Below are 23337 nucleotides of genomic sequence, written 5' to 3' on the forward strand. Positions count from 1 at the left end.
CTCCTACCGCGAGTATTCCTTGAACTTTCTCTTCCACGTCCTGCAGTCCTTATTATAGGCCCATCCTCATGCTTCATGTCATCAAATAAAAAGTAGTGTATGGGTGGGATGAATTTCTTTAGCTATTGCAAGTTGCTCCACGTAGCAAAAGTTATCCTTATTGTATAGCTGGTCCAGCTTAATGTGTGCAGACCTTCCACAAAGATGTTTCGAATATGTAATATATTACCTCTCGCCATTACAGCATATGAATTAGTCATAAACAGAAGAAGCGCAACAACACTATGCAAACAACGCACTTGTATTAGTTTGCCTCTCAGTCAAAACTCTGTATGCATTGTAATACAAGAGTTAGGCCAACATGGAGTAGCACTGACTGGAACTGCACTTGTATTACTTTTTCTCTGAACAGAAGTGACGTTAAAGATTTAGAATATACACTTATCTCACTTTTTAAAAAAATGTCACTTGTATCACTTTGCTTCTGAGTGCTTCATACGTCAATATTTATTTAATATACACTTACAAGAGTCCAAAGCCAAAATTTCACTTAATCTGGATGAATAGTATTGAATATACAAAGAAAAATGTGACAAATGTGGACCATAGTTAGGGGAAACTACGGTACTGGTTACCCTATCTTTTTTTTTTTTTATTTTACAACGAATGTATTATTCTAATGTGTGCAAATATACCGAGTGTAACAGAGCAGGAAATTAAGACATTTAAGTATGACTTAGTATATTCAAGTCCTGATATTACAACTTCTAATTAATTTTCTCCCATCCCCACCAATAAAATAGCCAGTTGCAATTCTCTAAGTCTCATCAAAGGAGATTTACACATATGCAGGAAGATGTCATCTGAGTTCACAAGAGAATATATTTTCAAATGGTTATGTCTTAACAAATTCAATCTAGATATGCACTAATAAAGAGTAAATCATTCCTTTTCAATATTGTGTATTTTAACAAAGTTGAATAGTGGTTTAAAATCTCAATAAACTCTCCATTACAGTAGGTTCGAAATACTCCCTGCAGTAGACACATTTACTTAGGCAAGTGTCCTCAAGACTATATAGTGGCTCAGAGCCAGCCAGAGCTTTAGCTCTATGATCTTTATGCTGTGAGTTTCAATTATCCATTATGACAGAATTATTTAATTTTATGTTGTACTATAATCGTATTAATTTAGTGACAATATTTAGCTTACCTAAAAACACTCTAAACATTCCATATTTATATCAATTTTAAGGAAGTAAACGAATTTTGGTTTTCAGGACTGACTTGAGTAGGTGAAATATTTTCTTATGTTTCCTACATATTAATATGGTTTAATTTATTAATTGCAAAATGCAAATAAGAGCTCATTTAAAATTAAAAAAGAAAATTATTTTTGTTTGTTGTGTGTTTGTACTACTATTATAAATAATATTTTCTATACAGTCCACGGAACTACAGATAATTTCACTTGATACACTGCTAGGAACAACACTAATGTATTTTCGAAGCACAATTGAGGAGCGTTTTTTCAAAAGTCCCTAAATGCTTGAAAATAAAATTTTCAGGAAAAGTTTTCTTTAAATGATTAAAAAGTAGTTACCACAAATATTTCATTATATATATATATATATATATATATATATATATATATATATATATATCATAATGTTTAATAAAGGAGTAATTGTATTATATAACTAATGTTTTAAAATTTAAATTATAAAATGAAATAAAAAACAAATAAAATGTAAAGCTCAAAGTTTTTTCAAAAGTCGCTAAATGCCAAGGGGTGGAAACATAATGCATTGTTAACATTTAAACCAGACTTTTTTAATCCTTTTTTAAGTTAGTTTTTCTGATATTTTATTGTTCATATGTGATTTTATCTTATTTTAAATGTTTTATACTGTATTAACTTGCGATTGTTACACTTTATTTTCAACAAAGAACAAAATACAATAACATTACAGTTTTTCTGGGAAAACAAAAACTCCATTCATTAATGATAATAATATTGAATCACTAATATGGAAGAAGGATAAGTCCAAATTTGCCGAAATAACCTGAAATGTATTATTTCCAGTCTGAAATACCCACACTTAAACAAAATTAAATTTGTGCAAAAAATATTAGGAACATTCAATAAAATTTAACATAAATCCCAGTATTGTCTTTATAGAAATCTTTAGCAGATTCTAGTATTCTAAAATACTTCACCATGTTGAGGACAACCTTTTTCTTCTCCTGACTGAACATATTCTTCTTAGGCAAAGTAACTGCATTCCTTATTTCCCAGCTACAGGTCTTCTTTTAAATACTTCAACTTCAATGTGATCTCCAGTGTAGGTGTCTGCCACTGACAAGAGTACTTTCTTGTTTGATTTTCTGTATGTTATCACTCAATGGGCTGCAATTTTGAAGTATATCTTAGCTTCAAGACTTTTTTTTGTATATTGAATTTTATAACTTTTACTTCCCAGTCTTTATTCAATATTTTGACAGTAACATGTTGGACCAGAATTTCATAGTACTCTGCAGGAGACACAATTTCTACCAAAGACTCAGCTACTCTGCACTCCTTTTTCCCCAAAACTTTTGGATTGATGGGTATACCCGGAAGCCCTTATGAACACACAATATGAGGGCTCTTGCTTTTCTTTGTAGTCTTTCTAGGTTCATTTACCTTTGCTCTAGACTTCCTACTGCTTACACTTTTGACAACAGTTGTGCAGTTTTCAGAATAACTAGAAACAGAATCCATATTATGATAGTTTACAATACTATGCTCTCACTACAATCGTTTAGAAGAAGACCTGACAATCAGCGATAATAAAATTAATCCCGCACAGCAAGGCAAAAACTGATTGAGTTCAAAAGAAATTGTATCATGAGCCATGATCTTTCTACATGCCTGACACATAAATATTAATATTCTGTTGCATATCATTGTTCTAATGTAATTTGGATCCAAACAAATTTAAATAGATTTAAATAAACTGAGTTATTTACCTTTTAGGCCTACATGAACATTGTTGTTCTAAATATAGATTGCTATCTTTTTTTTTTAGTAGGTTATTTTACGATGCTTTATCAACATCTTAGGTTATTTAGCGTCTGAATGAGATGGTAATAATGACAGTGAAATGAGTCCGGGGTCCAGCACCAAAAGTTACCCAGCATTTGCTCATATTGGGTTGAGGGAAAACCCCGGAAAAAACCTCAACCAGGTAACTTGCCCCGACTGGGAATCGAACCTGGGCCACCTGGTTTCATGGCCAGATGCGCTGACCGTTACTCCACAGATGTGGATTGCTATCAAAATTGTGGTCTGGTGCATACAATAAAACATTTTTCTTTTAATTCAAGTATGAATTTTACAAAAATATTCTGTAATTTTTTAAAGTGATTGGCATTTATCGACTTCTGCTTTAACTAATGAAGAGATGAATATCGAGTTTTGCAAAAAATCGTAGTTTTCAATGCCTTATAACAACAGCATTTGTCGACTTTTGCTAAAACAGATTTTACAGGAATACGCGTAACATAAATGTTGAAATAAAACCACCAAAAACTCAATTTTGAAAATTTTGGCGTTTAGAGACTTTTGAAAAAATGCTCCTCAATTACTGTTCTGAGGGGTTCATTTGGTGTGGGAACACTTCTACAGATTCAATTTCCTCAGCACTGTATTCATCTTGGGCAGTAATGGCAGCATGATCTGCTATCATGTCGTCAACACTTGGATTTCTGAGGTTACTAGACCATTGTCAACTGACACAAAATCCTCCATGTTAACTTCCCCCAACTTCTCCTGTACAGGAGCCAAATTGTCATCATCCATTATGAAAGAGGCATTCATTTCACAGGTTGTTATGCCATTTTTCACTGCAAACTTACTGCACACTCCACAGAATTAGAAGAATAACTAAATTTTACAGAAATGACAGAAATATATTGACAGGGAGATTTTTTAATGTTAAAATCCTTTAATACAAAGGAAAGTGCAACTTCCAACAGTGCCCACTGGATGGTTTCTTCAGGTATAGGGCGAAATTTCTTTCTTGTACTCATGGTATAATGATCCTCAATACAGTCACAGCTACATATTTTTTCACCATGCTTTTAGAATGTAAGTTTCGCAATTTATACCGAATTTTTTTACTCATTTTCAATGCGAAAAAATGAGCTAAAGCTGAGATGTCGAAGCATTACAAGAGGGTAAAATTATACAGGATTATATATGAAATGCATAGGAATCATATAAAAAGAGTGTAATGGACAGGATAGCATTATAAGAGGGAGTGTATTAGGCCTGTTACACACTACACCGAGAGATGTGTAATGTGAAATGTGCACCGAGAAATGTGTGAGTGAGGTGAGAGAGCATTGTCCACACACCACGCTCTGATATATGTAATGTGTAGCAAAGAGTACAGAGTTGCTGTATAACCTCCAGTGTCACGTGGTAGACAACTTGATCCTGCATATGCATGATGGCTGTGTTGGTTTCAGTTTTTAAAGTAATATTTTGATAAATTTAAATATGCTGACCACGTAATGTATGACAGAAGAAATAAGGATTCCAAGAAGTTACCTGGAATAACCTATCATGGTGTGACAGACTAATGACATTATATACATAAATATCGTATGTTGTTGCTATCGTCTGTGGTATTTTAATATTTAACTTTAACTTGTATTACAGCTTTCCAAAGGATGCTGAGGTTAAGGCTGTTTGGACACCTCTTGTTGTCATTGCAACAGTTTGTTCCAGTTACTTCAAGAAGGAGATATGGATCGCACAATTTTATTATTATGTCTGTATCAGAAATGGGGTGGTGCTGACTATATTTGCAGTCTGAAGAACCAAAGGTTAGTTGGATGATCATTACACTATAGTTAACCATAATACTGATATTTCTATTCACTACTGTACAGTAGTGGCAAAAAAACCGGACCGACCCTTGTAGCTGATTTCCAGAGCCTTGTTCACTCCAGAGCGTCGGTGCATATTCCTTGGACCTGAAACCACCTGTGCAGTTGAACAGCCGCCACGCAGCTGGTTACTGTTTTCGTCTTCATTGAATGGCTCAGGTGCTTGGGGCACGCCGCTATCGTGCAAACGGTCGCAGGTTCGATTCCCGTGGCAGGCAAATTTTTTTTTAAAGTATACGACAGTAATATTCATTGTCATAGCTCATGGACCTAATTTCATTTTAGTAAAACAAAATGTGGATTATTATTTGGCCTAAACAAAAATAAATATTTATTTGGAAGATGCATCTGGTCTTCCTCTAACAAAACAAAAAATATATTTTAAAAAATTTACAGAAAATACAAAAAATAATTAAATAAAATAAGCTATTGAACTACTAATATTTTGTCCAATAGCCTTCAGCTTCTCTGACAGCTTCTGCTCGCCTAAGCATGGAATCGACTAGCCTCCGAAAATAGTCAAGATCCTGGGTGATGTCCTCCCAGACGTCAAGAACATGTTCCCAGAGCTCGTCACATAATTTTGTCGTGCAAAACATAAAGCTGAACATTTGTTTGTTTTCTTGAGAACTTAAATTTTGACTTTTCCTCCACAACAATGAAAAGAAAAAGACATATTGCATAAAACTGAATGGCAGAAGAAAAGAATCAACATTCTACTGTCCTGATTGCCTTCGTCAACCTGGGTTGTGTGTCGATCCCTGCTTCAGAATCCACCACAAATGAAGAAAAATAAGCCTAATTTGTTTTTCCCTAACAATATTTCAATATATGGTCACGTAACAAACAGAAATAAGTGTGACGCGTAAACGCGTCAAATGGCACTGATAATGGAATTATTAACGCAGTGCTGGTGATGTGTAAACGCGTCATCAAGATTTCAAACATTGTCTGTACTTGAAAACTGTATATGAGGCTAAAAATTATTCATAGACACTATTACATGATAAATAAACACAAAAAACTAATCGGCTCCTTGGGATAGGTTTTGCAACAATACAGTCGGCAGCGAGCGTGTTAAAATGATGCGTACACCTTCAGGAACTAGGGAAGAAATTAAGTAAAATTTGCTTTGCTTTGCGATTACTAATAAGAGCATCATCAATTGAATCTGCTCGCACATTGTACTTTGCATACTTTCACTCTATCTTAACGTATGGTATAATCTTTTGGGGTAATTCACCTAATGCAATCCAAATATTTAAAATACAAAAGAGAGCAATTAGAGCCATAGTTCAAGTGCCTCAAACTACCAGCTGCAGACCATTCTTAAAAAAATTACGTATCTTGCCATTACCCTGTATTTATATTTACGAAACCTTAAATTTTATAAAATATAATTTGTATAGCTTTCCTACAAATTCAGACACATACCAGTACAATACAAGAAATAAAGATAATATTTTTATTGAAAGTTTTAACACAACTCTATATAAAAAGTTTCATTCATGCTGGTCTTCTTATGTATAACAGCCTACCAAATTATCTTAAAGAAATATCTGCACATCAGAAATTTAAGAAAGCTCTTTACAAAATTTTAATCAAAAACTGCTTTTACAGTATGAACGAATTTATTGAAAATTGTCATAACTGAATAGAAAAAGAACACTTTACTTCAAAATATTTTACTTCCTCTTTTCCAGATCCTGACTTCGAGAAGGATGTCTTCTCATGAAGGACGCAATGGCTGAAATTGACTCCTGACTTCAAGACATACTGCAACCAGGACTTATAGCTGAAATCAACTGACCTGTAGTTTTCTTCAATCAAGTTCCAAGTTTTGTATATTTGTATTTGTGTTGCATTTAATTATAGTTATTACTTTTATGTATATTATGTAATTAATTATTCAATTAATCAATGAATTAATTATTAGTTTGTAAATATGACATGTCCCATATTATGTATATGACCAGTGGATGCAATAAATGATTATGATTATTATGATTAACAGTAATAGTTGTGTGTATCACACCCATCTCAAAAATGACTCTAAAGTTTATTTTATTTATTAATAAGAAACTATAAAACAAATGAAAATTTACAGAAGTAAGGTAGAGTCACTAGTCAATACAGTAGCGTGCAGATTAATCCGAACAACGTAATTACTTATGCAAAAACACTCAAATGGGATAAAAAAGAAGGATCTAAGACATACCTCATAATCTATGTGGCCTCCCTTGTTCCTAATAACAGCTCTGGGACGATTTGGCATGGATTCCACTAATTTCCCACAAATATTCTTCATTTCTTCATCGCAAAACCATACACCAATGAGGGCAGAAATCATCTTGTCCTTTGTAGAACAATCCATTTTTTGCATTCTTCTTTTGCAAATTGACCACAAGTTCTCAATAGGGTTGATGTCGGGTGAATTGCCTGGCCAGGGGAGTACCTGAATATTCTTCTTGTTGAAGAATTCTGTAGTTTTTCGAGACGTATGGCATGGTGCCAGGTCTTGTTGGAACACACCTCTGCCATCCGGAAATGATTTTTGCAGCTGGGGTACGATTCTGGTTTCCAATAAGTGAATATATTTGTCAGAATTTATCATTCCCTTGATAGGTATTAATGCTCCAGGCCCTTCATGTGTAAAACAACCCCAAAACATTACTTTAGGGGGGTATTTGGGTGCTTGTTGGAGATGAGCTGCTGTTACTTTTTCAGATCCTTTCCATACGTAAGAAACACGGTGGCCGTGGACCTCGAAATGAGACTCATCAGAAAAAAGTACATTCTTCCAGTCATTCACTGTCCAGTGTTGATGTAATTTTGCCCACATTAAGCATTTTTTGCACATAACAGGGGTTAGCAGTTGCTTCTTAATAGGCTTACGAGCCATTCGTCCAACTTCCAAAAGCCTATGCCGCACTGTTGTGACGTGAATATTCGCCCCAGTGGTAGCCATTAACTCGCGGGTTAAGTCGACAGCAGTTAGTCTAGGATTTAATTTACTTTTCCTGACAATTAAACGATCATCTGCAGGTGAAGTCTTCCTTTTCCAGCCACAGTTTCCTTTTTTCTGGGGTGTGATGGATCCAGTCTCCCTGTATCGTTTTATGATCGAATTAACAGTAGCCAAACCGATGTGACATTCTGCAGCAATTTGCCTCTGTGTCATAGAAGAATGCTCTGCTAATGTTATAATTTTAGACCGTTTTCGTGGAGTTGTATCCATTTGTGAAGACGGCAGAATGTACACAGGATTGCAGTATTAAGTCTCCAACACAACTGAAATGCTTATAAGTACAGAACGACAGGCAAAATGTCACATATTATAAAAAAATAATGACAGACCTTCAAAAATGGAATTACACGTACTACAGATGTCAATTAAAGCGGTATGAGCAGCTGTGAGGCCAACAATGACAGAAAATGTAAAAAATATGTCGTGTTCAGATTAATTTGCATGCTACTGTACAATCTGAATATCACATTTGTTTGATTCAGAATTAAGACATAAAAAGGCACTGGTTAATATCTGTCACACCCATCCTACAGAGTATCACTGAAATCATTAAACTGTATTTACTATTAGTTATGGAAAAGGGAATTAAATTAAATAAAGTTGAATTTTATGATACTTCAGTGGTTGTATGTGTTCATGTCATATAGGCTCATTTTCACAAATAAGGATAGCTTTTCAAAAAAATATATATGTGAATTTTGTTCTTGCTTCGAAACACAATACATTTCAAGTGTTTTTTCTTATTATTCTTATTCTTCGTAGATGAACACATAAAAGAGAGAAAAGTGGAGAACATAAAAAAAATTAGAGAAAGAAACTGAATGAAAATGAAGAAGCCAAAAAAGTTTACTTGTTGAAGGAGAGGGAGCGAGATAGGAAGAAAATGCAAATGCAAAGAAATGTTTATCTGCAGACATGAACAAACTGAAGGCCAAAGGACTTGAGGATACTGAAAGGCAGAAGAGAGCAGTAGGCAAAGGCTGGAAATGGAACTCCTGAGCTTGGTTCTTACAAGTATGTGCAGCCACTTGAATTGTAGGGCAGTTGAAAGTGTGGAGAAGGTGCTTCCTACAAGCCCAAGTAAATAACAGGCAATTTATTAAAAACCTTTTGGAAGCAAATCCAGGTGTTCCAAGTACAGTGTTCAAGAAAAGAAGGAACGAAGTTCTAGCAGCTGAACAAGATGAAGTAAAAATTATGTGCTTGAGTGTGTGTGACGGAGAAAATCCTCAGATTTTCAGAATGAATGAAAATGATGTGTTATGTTTCATATCAACATCTGCTACGTATTCTTCCAGAACCAACTACATAAAGGTTACAGGAAACAGACTCTATTATGTACTTTCTAAAAGTAATGATGTTTTCGAACAATCTTAGAACTAAGTACTACTTCAGTTGATTTCTATGTTTATGTTTGTTGTAATGTTGTTAAAATATTTATTACAATTATTATTTAATTTAATGCTCCCTAAAATCATATGGATCATTTTTAGTATAAATTCTCATTATTTTAATATACAAAAAAATAGGCCAAATGAAACTTCAGAGTATCACGCCCGTCCACCTGAAGTGTCACACCCATCCTGTGCATAATTATTTTTAAAATTTTACAATCCAGGTATAAATGTGCAATCATTACAAGAAACATAACATTAAATAATTTTTAGTACAAAAATTCTCAAGGTATTTGTTTCATTAAGTTCACAGAATTTTCTCGTTTTCATTACTGGCGTTCAATGCAATTTCATTTGTTCGTCATGCCCATCCTGGGATTTACAATGCTGCTATCTTAAGTATTGTTAGAATTCTGCAACAATAATTGTACAGCAGGTGGAAAGTTTAATGTCCTACTATGTGATCCAGGTATGAGATGTGAAGCATGCACTGTAAAAAATCGGGGGTCAGTAAACTGGCTAAAAATGTTATGCAAATTTCACATCCGTCCAGATGGAATGGCTGATAATGGACTTACCTTGAATGAACTATATTATGAAGTGAATTCTGAATGTTGACTATTTAAAACTCCTTCACAAAAAGCACTTAACAATTCTCTTCTGAAATACTGACATTGCTCTCAGTTCTCTCTCTCTCTCTCTCTTTTTTTTTTTTTTTTTTGGACTCTACCATTAGTATTTCTTTACTACTGTGTTACCACATTAAGGTCCAAATGTATTTACATCTTTGTCTTTTAAATGCTGATGACTGATTCTCTAGTTGAAGACTTGAAATAAAAAAGGCTCTAAGGCCGGTATTCATAGTTGGTGACTTATTTGTTCAATAAGTATGACTTTGTGAAGTTATACTTATTGGAAAATCTCAACTTATATGATTACGGTATTCATAGTCGACTAATAAGTCGTGCTTTGTTAAGTTTCATTCAATAAGTGTAACTTATGTGTATACAAATAAGTCGAACTTATTGGTATGAGAAATTGCAAGGCCATTGTCACGACAATGTAAATCAGACAGTCGATTTTCTTTTGTCTTTAAATTTGTTTGCATAGCTTCTGATTGATGTAATGTACAGAAAGAAGAAAACAAAATATTTCAGTTATGTATAAAAAGATGATTGTATTGAAGGAGATTATTCTAAAATATTCAAAGATTGTAGAGAATAAGAAGACCGACGCAGTTTTTTGAAGACAAAATATTGCAGAAGAATTCAATTCGTCGATACATATTGTGGAACATGTAAGTAACCCTAATACAATATTTTCTTTGAAAAGTGTATATTATAACATAAAGAAAGAAATTATGAAGTTCGTTTACGCGAAATTGGAATTGATTACAGAGAACTGGAAAACAACTACGTACAGGTTATTATAGACGAACATCAAATGCCACCAACGGAATGTTTTGACCAAAGAACGCCAGACAGTGATGGCTACACGAGGTGGTCTTCCAGTAAAAATGTGAAGGACATTGATCCACCTGTAGCGCGAATAATCCCTCGCACAATGGTCCAAGTTCCAGGAGCGGTTGACTCCGATATGATTGCGAGTGAAGTAGAAGGTAAGCAGTGTTACATTCAATATTCTTTCTTGAAATTTTAATTTTTTTCTCAGCCTATTAGCTATTATTTGTTAATAAAGAAAATTATCAAATCATATTTACATGAAGCGAGGTAATAGGCAACTAGACCTAACAAGTGATAGAATGAAAAAGAATAAAGCCTACACAACATAATTAGCCAGTTGACATAGCCTACGTATTGTTTACATTGCAGTTGTGTTCGCAGAAGTAGAGGGAGCACGTCTTGCACCAAATCCTTCCAAGGACGTATCCCCCTCTACAGCTGGACCATCCAACTCAGTTGCAGCTGAAACAACAGCAACAGCAACTCCAGCAGCACCAGTGGATTACACAAGAAAGCGCAGGAATGTAGTTTTGAAAGAATATAGTGATTCATTATTTCAGTTTAAAAAAATGAAGGCAAAATTAGAATTAGAAGTTGCGGAAATTGTGTTGCGTGAACAACTTATTGATACTGAGCTAGCAAAAAATATAAAAGGTCAAAGGTTGGACATTTGTTGGCATAACTAAGCATTATTATGGTACAGACTACTATATTTCTTATAGACAAAGTGCATGTAAAAGATTTTCGTTATTGGGTCAATATTGTTGTTCAAGTCTTTGAAATCGAAACGGCACGTGCTTTAACTGCCATTTAGCTCTTTGTCACTTCACTGTGTTGCCGGATCTTAGTTAATAATAGCAACAATTAGAATATTAAATATTTTTTCTAGGTTTAGATACCACGGAGAAAAACTAAATGTGGCAATGCCGCACATGTTTAAAGTGGGTCTGGTGGTTAGAGTAATTATTATCACTTTTTACAAGTCAATGGAACTGAGATCGGAAGCCCACAAACAAATGCTGCTTGTCCATAATGAAAACAGGACTACTATAGTTACCAAATACTTTAATCGGTTATTGTTTAAAACTTCATAGTATTCGTTGTTAACATTACAAATTGTCTCAATTTTAAATGTTTTGGTAAGTCACATAAACGAATAAATATTTTACTTCAGTGAAATTCATTTCCATCTTGTCATCATGCCTCCTAAACACTCTGTTAATCAGTTCTCCCTGAAAGCCTGCTGTGCAGGTGATGCAACAGACACAGGTTCTTATGGATGAGTCGTTACATCTGGATCATCATCTGGTAAATTGTCATTTCTCTCCGAATTCGAACTGTGAAGCAATGCACAGGTAACAATAAATTATATTTGGGACATTCTCGAGTTTGTTTTTTATACCAACCGAGAGATAAAGAAATCTCACCTTCTATACCTCAAGCATTCTCTCCACTACATTAATTCTCGTCCTTTTTTCGGCTCTATTGTACCTATAAAGTTTAAAGTGCCAAGCCGATATTTCCACAACTCCTTACATTTGACAATTTATTTACTTTCATTATGACTGTCAGAAAACTTAATTGGTTACTGTGGTTGCATGTTCGGTGAGGTCTACGCTCCTTGAAGCCCTGAACCAGTGGGAAGGATAGCTGCGAATATATTGAATAACCGGTTGTAGACAGCTGATAAGGAGTAGTCCTCTAGCTTGGGGATTGGGCGAAGGGCTAACAATCCATCACAGTAAAAAAGAGCTTGTTACGAAACCCCAACATAAGCCTCGAAATGGGATTACAGCAAAGGAATAAGATTATGACATTTGATGCTTGAAATGTCACAGTCTTTATAGATCAGGATGGGTAATATTAGTAGCAAAAGAACTAGCTAGATAATTATGGAATAGACTTTGTGAGAGTACAGGGAGTTAGGTTAGATGAGAATGGCCTATCACCAATTTGGAAGAGGATTCTTTATTCATAAAAGGAGATGAGCAGGGCATGTAACACGTATGGGTGAATCCAGAAATGCCTATAGAATGTTAGTTGGAAGACCTGAGGGGAAAAAGACCTTTGAGGAGACCGATAATAGTAAAATGGATTTGAGGGAGTTGGGATATGCTACTAGGGACTGCATTAATTTTTCTCAGGATAGGGACCGATGGCGGGCTTATGTGAGGCCGGCTATGAACCTCCGGGTTCTCTCATTTGTAAGTTTGACAGCAAGAAGGATTTGTTTTCCATTCATTTTATGAATACATAACAATTTAATTTAAATTGACTGAATAAGAGAAATTAATCTTACTAATACTCAAATTTTATGCGTATTAAAGAAACCTAACATTACCAATATATTGAATACTGTACCTCATTTATATTATAGAATACAGTTATGGTTATATTTTAAGAACATTAAACTTATTTCAAAGTTTTTCGTGGCATAAAATCTCAAGTGAACAAGAAGTAGTAATCTAGAAGAACTGGTAAGCCTGTCTCGGTTTTGTAAGAGTTCTTTCCACTTTCGGAAGTATTGATTCCAAAATCTTTTGCGAAAACGAAACCTCCTTCTGAATTCAAGATAATTATAAAATTCAAAGCAACCCATGATGTTTCGCAAGTAACGCTTTTGGGCGCAAATTTCCTGCATTTCAATAATTTCCTTCTCCAGTTCTTTATAAACGTTATTAATTTTTAGGTTAAAATTGACATGTCAGGGGTTCCCTTGACTTGATAAAGTTTAACTTATTTCATAACATAAGTCGCACTTGAGTCACTATGAATTGCAATAAGTTCAACTTCATGAAGTCAGACTTTGTAAAGTAAAGCTTATAAAATAAGCACGACTTATAATAAGTACGACTTATTTGGACCGAAATCTGCAATTGAGACGAGATTTAAGTTCGACTTATATATAAGTATGACTTATCTCGACTATGAATACCGGCCTAAGGCCGGTATTCATAGTTGGTGACTTATTTGTTCAATAAGTATAAGTATAAGTTTCATTCAATAAGTGTAACTTATGTGTATACAAATAAGTCGAACTTATTAGTATGAGAAACTGCAAGGCCATTGTCACGACAATGTAAATCAGACAGTCGATTTTCTTTTGTCTCTAAGTTTGTATGCATAGCTTCTGTAGGATACAATAAAATGATTGATGTAATGTACGGAAAGAAGAACAGAAAATATTTCAGTTATGTACAGAAAGATGATTGTAATGAAGGAGATTATTCTAAAATATTCAAAGATTGTAGAGAATAAGAAGAGCGACGCAGTTTTTTGAAGACAAAAGATTGCAGAAGAATTCAATTCGTCAATACATATTGTGGAACATGTAAGTAAGCCTAATACAATATTTTCTTTGAGAAGTGTAGATTATAACACAAAGAAAGAAATTATGAAGTTCGTTTACGCGAAGTTAGAAATTTTATTGTAACTGATTACAGAGAACTGGAAAACAACCACATACATATAGGCTACTATGGACGAACATCAAATGCCACCAACGGAATGTTTTGACCAAAGAACGTCAAACAGTGATGGCTACACGAGGTGGTCTTCTAGGTTTTAATAATTTAACAAAAATATTGGTCTTGTAAACCAAAAATTAGGAATACCTTTTAAAACTTCAGAAAAAAGATAAATCTTTTCATTAATCCCCGTAAAAATGTGAAGGACATTGATCCAATTATAGCACACATAACCCTGCACATAATAGTCCAAGTTCCAGGAGCAGTTGACTCCGATATGATTGCGAGTGAAGTAGAAGGTAAGCAGTGTTACATTCAATATTCTTTCTTGAATTTTAATTCGTTTCTCAGCCTATTAGCTATTATTTGTTAATAAAGAAAATTATCAAATCATGAATAATTTCGAGAGAAAAATTGTTCCGGAGCCGGGTATCGAACCCGGGACCTTTGGTTTAACGTACCAACGCTCTGCCACTGAGCTACCTGGGAACTCTGACACCGATCCAATTTTTCCCTCTATATCCACAGACCTCAAAGTGGGCTGACAACCGTCAAGCAACCAACTTCAAGTGCACAATAACTCCATGTGACTTAAATTGTGGTTTTCTGTTAACGACCAGTGACGTGTATTATGCAAATCAAGATTTCAGGTCTAACTCCCTGTAAAGTTGATTTGAATAATTTCGAGGGAAAAATTATTCAAATCAACTTTACAGGGAGTTATACCTGAAATCTTGATTTGTTTATCAACTCATATTTACATGAAGCGAGGTAATAGGTAACTAGACCTAACAAGTGATAGAATGAGGAAGAATAAAGCCTACACAACATAATTAGCCAGTTAACATAGCCTACATATTGTTTACATTGCAGTTGTGCTCACAGAAGTAGAGGGAGCACGTCCTGCACCAAATCCTTCCAAGGACATATCCCCCTCTACAGCTGGACCATCCAACTCAGTTGCAGCTGAAATAACAGCGACAGTAACTACAGCAGCATCAGTGGATTACACAAGAAAGCGCAGGAATGTAGTTTTGAAGGAACATAGTGATTCATTATTTCAGTTAAAAAGAATGAAGGCAAAATTAGAAGTAGAAGTTGCGGAAATTGTGTTGTGTGAACAACTTATTGATATTGAGCTAGCAAAAAATATAAATGGTCAAAGGTTGGACATTTGTTGACATAACTAAGCATAATTATGGTAGAGACTACTATATTTCTTATAGACAAAGTGCATGTAAAAGATTTTCGTTATCGCGTCAATATAGTTGTTCAAGTCTTGAAATCGAAACGGCACACACTTTAACTGCCATTTAGCCTTTGTCACTTCACTGGGAGTGCCTTGTTGTTGCCGGATCTTAGTTAATGGTAGCAACAATTAGAATATTAATATTTTTTCTAGGTTTAGATACCACTGAGAAAAACTAGACGTGGCAATGCCGCACATGTTTAAAGTGTATCTGGTGGTTAGAGTAATTATTATTACTTTTTACAAGTCAATAATGCAACTGAGATCAGAAGCCCACAAACAAATGCTGCTTGTCCATAATGAAAATGGGACTACTATAGTTATCAAATACTTCAATCGGTTATTGTTTAAAACTTCATAGTATTCGTTGTTGACATTACAAATTGTCTTAATTTTAAATGTTTTGGTAAATCACATAAATGAATAAATATTTTACTTCAGTGAAATACATGAAAACTAATGGTGAAATTTATTTACATTTTATCATCATGCCTCCTAAACACTCTGTTAATCAGTTCTCCCTGAAAGCCAAACCGAAGGTTGCTGTGCAGGTGATGCAACAGGCACAGGTTCTTATGGATGAGTTGTTACATCTGGATCATCATCTGGTAAATTGTCATTCCTCTCCGAATTCGAATTGTGAATCACTGCACAGGTAACAATAAATTATATTTGGGACATTCTCGAGTTTATTTTTTAAACCAACTGAGAGATAAGGAAATCTCACCTTCTATACCTCAAGCATTCTCTCCACTACATTAATTCTCGCCCTTTTTTCAGCTCTATTGTACCTGTAAAATTTAAAGTGTCAAGCCGATATTTCCACAACTCTTTACATTTGACAATTTATTTACTTTCATTATGGCAGTCAGAAAACTTAATTGGTTACTGTGGTTGCATGTTCGGTGAGGTCTAAGCTCTTTGAAGCCCTGAACCAGTGGGAAGGATAGCTGCGAATATCCTGAATAAGCAGTCGTGGACAGCTGATAAGGGGTAGTCCTCTAGCTTGGGGGTTGGGTGAAGGGCTAACAATCAATCACAGTAAAAAAGAGCTTGTTATGAAACCCCAACAAAAGCCTCGAAATGGGATTACAGCAAAGGAATAAGATTATGACATTTGGTACTTGGAATGTCACGAGTCTTTATAGATCAGGAGGGGTAACATTAGTAGCAAAAGAACTAGCTAGATATGGAATAGACTTTATGGAAGTACAGGGAGCTAGGTTAGATGAGAATGGCCTATCACCAGTTTGGAACAGGATTCTTTATTCATAAAAAAAAGATGGGCAGGGCATGTAACACATATGGGTGAATCCAGAAATGCCTATAGAATGTTAGTTGGAAGACCTGAGGGGAAAAAGACCTTTGGGGAGACCGAGACGTAGATAGGAGGATAATATTGAAATGGATTTGAGGGAGTTGGGATATGATGCTAGGGACTGCATTAATCTTGCTAAGGATAGGGACCGATGGCGGGCTTATGTGAGGGCGGCAATGAACTTCGGGTTCTCTCATTTGTAACTATGACAGCAAGAAGGCTTTGTTTTCCATTCACTTTATTAATGCATAATAATTTAATTTAAATTGACTGGATAAAGGAACTTAATCTTACTAATACTCAAATTTTATGCATATTAAAGAAACCTAACATCATCAATATATTGAATTGGGTACCGTACCTAATTGATATTATAGAATACAGTTATGGCTATATTTTAAGAATATTAAACTTATTTCAAAGTTTTTTGTGACATAAAATCTCAAGCAAACAATAAGTAGTAATCCAGAAGAACTGGTAAACCTCGTTGTCTCAGTTTTGTAAGACTTCATTCCACTTTCGGAAGCATTGATTCCAAAATCTTTTGCGAAAACAAAACCTCTTTTCAATTCAAGATCATTATAAAATTCAAAGCAACACATGATGTTTCGCAAGCAACACTTTGGCGCAAATTTCCTGCATTTCAGTAACTTCGTGAGTCAGTTCTTCATAAACATTATTAATTTTTAGGTTAAAACTGACATAAGTCAGGGGTTCCCTTGACTTGATAAAGTTTAACTTATTTCATAACATAAGTTGCACTTGAGTCTCTATGAATTGCAATAAGTTCAACTTCATGAAGTCAGACTTTGTAAAGTAATGCTTATAACAATAATCACGACTTATAATAAGTACAACTTATTTGGACCGAAATCTGCAATTGAGATGAGAATTAAGTTCGACTTATATATAAGTTTCACTTATCTCGACTATGAATACCGGCCTAAGTGCCATAATCATGAATTTGAGGTAAATGAGTTTTAAGTATACTAGGTAATTAATGGTAATCATTTCAGTATTAATGTGTTTTAATTGAAAGATTAGCATAGTATGGAGCTAGTGTCCAAAGGAACTTACAGACGTTATATTGTAATAGTATGAAAAATGTACTGAAAGTGGAAATTCAATGAAAGGCTCTAAGTCCATAGTTCAGAATCAGCAAAAAGATAGTAAAGAGGACAAACGAATGAAACAAAAATGTTTTTTGTTCATAAACTAAAAGTTCATTCTGTAATGCTTCTGTAAAACTGTTTGTGGTCATAATTTGTCAGGTACTGCATCATTTCAGTCAAATCTTCCTTCTTTTCTCCAGAGATGTGACTTGACATTTCTCCAAAATAGTGATATCTTCATAGACCTCAATTTCATTTAAACTTCTCCTGATCTTAAATACATGAAGCTTATGTTTGTCCAACCATTTAGTTTTGCTGTGTTTATATTACTATCTGGTGCTTTCTTGAAATCGAAGAAGTCAGATGCATTCATGTTGCTGACGGTAAATGGCTTTACTTGTCTTTATTCCTGTATCATGTCCTTTACATCTGCTGGAACAATACACTTGGTAACTCTTTTTCTTTTCTCCATAAGAGCGAAATCTCTGTCGAAACTTAAGGAGTGACCTGATACAAGGAACTTGTGGTTTATTTCTTCAAAAACACCGGTTATAACTGGGTACATCCAGAGAATGAGAATGACTCTGTTTTTGTTTTCGCCACAACAGTTGTCACTCCAGGTTATCAGCTTTTTCTTTAAAGTTGTGCCATTTGTAAATAGTCTACACAAACATGACGCAATTTCATTAGCACCACGCCCTGTGAAACCTTAGTGCCACAGATTCATGTATGCATCATTGTTATCAGCAATATGCACACGGAAGTTGTAAACAGCAACCAGATTGTTTTCACAATTTACAGGGACAGATAACTTATCAATATATCAACGGCCCAGAACCATACTGTTCCAAGTCCATTTTACTATTTTCTTTCTTCAAGAGAGCTATTTTAAGCTCCTGACATTCAAACCTTAATGAAACAATTCGGAATAGCTTCATAGCAACCTTATGTAGAGGAATATTTACAATTTTGTTCGATTCATATATGCAGACAAGAACTGGAACACAATGAAATACAGATTTCTTTCTTATAAAAAGTTGGACTTAGAACAGTCTGGTTCTCAGCCATCGATATGACAAAACTATTTTTTAGCAGTTTTGTTAACCAGAGTTTGCCATTCACTTACATTGTTTTACGCATTTTAAGGAATTAAAATAATCATTCTACTACAATCACACACTAGAAATATATTCATTTTACATAACTACTACTTAAACTACTGGTCCTTTCAGAAGAGTGAATATTTTTAAGCAGTTCTCTGAATCCCAATTTTGCAGTAAATTCCTGAAATGTCATGATGAAGTTGGTTAAGATAGCAAGCATGTCTCGAACTGTTTCTCAATTCATTCTGGATTTTTGGATTTTCACATCATATTCATAGAAGAAAAAATTCTTTTCACTGGAGCATTAGTTTCAGAAAGACACGGAGATATTTCAATAAACTTCTGAAGTTTTTCATAGAAAATAAATTTATCAGAGAGAATTTTAAAAAACTTCACCCCATTTTGACCAAAGATCAGATTTTTCTTTATTCCATTTTACTATTTTCTCTAAGTCACATACTTCTTCAAACAAGAAATTTCATAAAATAACTAGGCCTATATATATATATATATTTTCATTCAGGTCAAGTTCATATTGGAAGAAAGATAATAAAAAGTCTCTTCAAATTTTTCTTTTTCTAGGAACATCTTAGCAACACACATTCCAAACATATAGGCCTATCATCTTGTGAATGAAAACCCCAGGTACTGAAGTATTCAGCAGCACTTTTATAAAAAAAAAATATGATAATTAACACTTACAATCCGGGAATATCTGAGAACAAATTATTAAATTCAGGTACATTCTGGGGACGAATTTTGTTCAGAAATAAATAGCAAACTTCGGGGTCTGTCCCCAGGAAACAGGGCCGTCTGGTAACCTTAATATACAGTATTTGGTGTTGTATGTGCACTGGACCTCTACTGCGGGAAGATGGCCTACCAATGCCTACTACATAGTTACCTTTATACAACAATTCTACGTTCACACTATACTCCTTACAATTAAATTAAATTTATCTGACTCACCATGCTTTCCTTTTGTCAGCAAACCCCTAGCCCTCTGAACTGTGGAACAAAACACAAAATATATAAATTAATTAATTCTCGCCAATTGCAAGACATTGACGGGGGCGCGCTTCCGAACAGGACCAGCGGCATTTCCTGTAAGGTTAGAGCCCAGTTTAGGTGTGTGTATATTAATCGAAAATTAGGGGCTACAAAATATTGAGAATATGACGCATGTTTATATGACATTTTTTCCGATTAATACACACACACCTAAACTGGGCTCTAACCTTAGGGGAAATGCCGCTGCCCCTGTTCGGAAGCACGCCTAACACATTAAAAATGTTTTCTCTTGAGATTTATGATTTATTTAAAATTGCCAACAAACAGCAAAAGGTCAATGTTACTTATGTCCCGCCCACTATAGAGACATAGGCCAATTTTACACATATTTAGACTTGTTGCTTCTTTGACAGGTTAGGTTTGGTTAGTTTAGGTTTTTGTTATTGCCTACCTTGCATATACGATTATAGCGCAACATTGTCAGTGATAAAAGTGAAATATTCGTTCAGTGGGCGTTGGATACTCTACATTCACCCTTTAATTTTAATTTGTATTATTTTAATCAGTGTTTGTATTTCTTTTTTTGTATTTATATGTGCTATCTGGTAGGATGAAAGAGAAGGCCTTATAACCTTAATCCTATTAGGTTAAATAAATAAATAAATAAAGTAACGGCATTAAAAACGAAATATACCCTAGGCTACATTCCAAAAAATTAGTAATAATAATAATAATAATAATAATAATAATAATATCCCTGCGGTTAGATGTAGGTCTATTATTTGTGTTAACCGAGCTGGAAACAATAAAAAGAATACTAAGATGTGACAATGCATCATTAGAGATTAAACAACACTCACTGATAAAGTATCTTAGAACCACTATTAAACTTTAATACTTTATTAATAGGCTACGAACATATAAATTTTATGGAGGGGCAAACTTTCACAGAAATTTTCACACGATTTCTTCGCATGGATTGATAATGTTCTCCAATTCACTGTACTGCATAAAATCGTATTATAGCCTACAAAGTTAATAGGCTAAATAATTATGGAGGCCTATAAGAATTCTTATGATATTGCCCATACTCATTCATTCTATTCATTCATTTATTTCGATCGTTTTTCCCGTGCATTATTTTGAGAAATCATTCAATTCATGTTTATTTTTTCAGCCTTCGAAGTTACACATAATGGTCCTAGTCAATACCAGATTTTATCCACTACTGAAATAAAAGTAAATCCGTGCATAAAATGTATGTCACTAATAAATAAGTATCATTAGTTAATATTTGTAGCAGCACACTAAAGTGACATTCACACGTTTTATGTGAACATAAATTATGTGACATAATTTTTAAAATTGAAATCAACCATTTTAACTATAGAAAACTTAAGATTTTAACACTGCACCAGAATATTTCCAAGATGGAAATTAACAGAAAGTTGCATAGTAGATTTAGAAACGCGCGAAATTCGATGTTACAAATTACAAAGTAATAAACTGACTTGCAAACTTTGGTCCCAAAATCCGTAACGTATTTAACGGTACATTTCAGTTACAGTGAGGTTATACATTAGCTTTACCAATATATTTCACATACCTGTCACTTGAACGTGCGTTGGACTCCACATTTTGGAACACACTCAACTGATCTTCCGCATATAGACTGAATTTATATTAAAATATTCTCAAAACAACGCTTGTTAACATTTTCCTAGGCGATAACTAACCTCTATTACTTTAGTAACCTGCTTAGGTATTCACACAATCAATAAAAATCTGCACTTCCTTTCACATCCCTAATACGTCAATGACTACCAGAGCATCTACTACTTTGATCCTAATAGCAGATTCCTCTTTGCCCCTCCCAACGCATCAAGAATTCACACGTAACTTTAACCCCTCCTCTTTCTTCCCAACCAGCCTTCTACTACACTCATAGCAAACGCTCAGAGCTGATTTCGAGCTATGTGGTGTCACCACAGTCTACTATATACAGTCGCGAAGGCTCAGTATGTAGTAAAAATGCAAACATGGCTAGTTGCCCACCACTAGGATCGCTACTATAGCCTCATCATCGCAGATCTCTGTCCTATCAGCCGACAAAATATGTTATACTTTCGTTGTCGTGTTCTTTTGGAAAAATTAACACCTTCCTTCCATTATTGAAATATTAAATGCATAAAGTTAATTTATTATTTTAATGAAGTATATTAAATTCCACCATAAACTCGAAGATACCTGCAAGAAATAAGTTAATATAATTTTTGTTTGTGCAAAACGAACTGAAATTTACTATAATAAGTTCACTCCTCCAAGATTATAGTGATAATTAACTATGAAACCAATAAATATTAATTTGCATTTCTCTTTACAACAATAATAATGCAAATATGAATTAATGGAGTAACTTACGTGTACCGGTACTTGTAGTGTATGCTTACGTAGTTAACAAAGTGGGATGAGGTTAAGCAATAATAATCACACCAGATTTGGAAATAAAACGTGATCAATAAAGTTTATTGTAACAGACTTTTTCTACGTCTCTAGTAAAGCAACAAATAAAAATAACAACAAAATTAACAGCTATAATTAAAAACATATCCTTTGAAGAAAAAAGTAGGCCCAAGCAATGATAATCCCACCAGAATTGAAAATAAAGCGTAATCAATAAATTTTATTAAAACAAACTTAATTTTTCTACGTATTTAGTAAAATAACACATAAAAATAATAACAAAATTAATAACTAACCTTTATTTCTCTGGAAATTAGCAGCCTAAGTGACAGAACTTTAACCGGTATCTAATGTCCTTTCGGTTAGACTGAAACATTTCAATGTGAAATTTAAAGATATAATGTATTCCAACAGTCACAATGAACTTCAAATTAACAGTTTTGTTTCTGCACAGTATTCTTGTGGAAACCCAGGAACCTTTCTGAATCTTTCGGAAATCGGAAAAAGGATAACTCTGGCCTCTTTCTCTTATTGTTGCTACAATTTATAGCACTACAAACGTCTCCTCCTTGTCCCATATTATTATTCCAATTATTATATTTTAGCCATTAACATTTTCATTATAACCAATAACGAACATTTCACAAGCATCAATGTGAAATACGCAACGAGCTAGCACTCGATAGAAATACGACACAGTCCAAAGTCGACCATGGACAGTCTATTGTTTCTAGTTGCTAACCGCATGGAGCGCTTTATCACGAGATTTGCAAAAAACACCTCAAGCTTCGC

The 23337-nt window shown here is 34.2% G+C and overlaps 2 protein-coding genes across 2 annotated transcripts in view; one reads left to right on the plus strand and one right to left on the minus strand.

Annotated features, from left to right (window-relative positions):
- Positions 1-22015, minus strand: part of Rip11 (Rab11 interacting protein) — a gene marked incomplete in the record, with an annotated part of 282858 nt that extends 260843 nt beyond the window's left edge. Inside the window, 2 exon segments of the mRNA XM_069838058.1 lie at positions 20041-20079; positions 21689-22015. Of these exon segments, the coding sequence (XP_069694159.1) occupies positions 20041-20079; positions 21689-21719 (70 nt within the window).
- LOC138707292 (uncharacterized) lies at positions 10498-15470 on the plus strand. Its single transcript, XM_069836609.1, has 3 exons — positions 10498-10977; positions 11192-11365; positions 15163-15470. The coding sequence occupies exons 1-3, from the start codon at positions 10803-10805 to the stop codon at positions 15468-15470; spliced, it is 657 nt and encodes a 218-aa protein (XP_069692710.1). The 5' UTR covers positions 10498-10802.
- Positions 22016-23337: the final 1322 nt, after the last annotated feature.

The sequence above is a fragment of the Periplaneta americana genome, chromosome 10 (assembly GCF_040183065.1).
Source record: "Periplaneta americana isolate PAMFEO1 chromosome 10, P.americana_PAMFEO1_priV1, whole genome shotgun sequence".
NCBI classification, from domain to species: Eukaryota; Metazoa; Arthropoda; class Insecta; order Blattodea; family Blattidae; genus Periplaneta; species Periplaneta americana.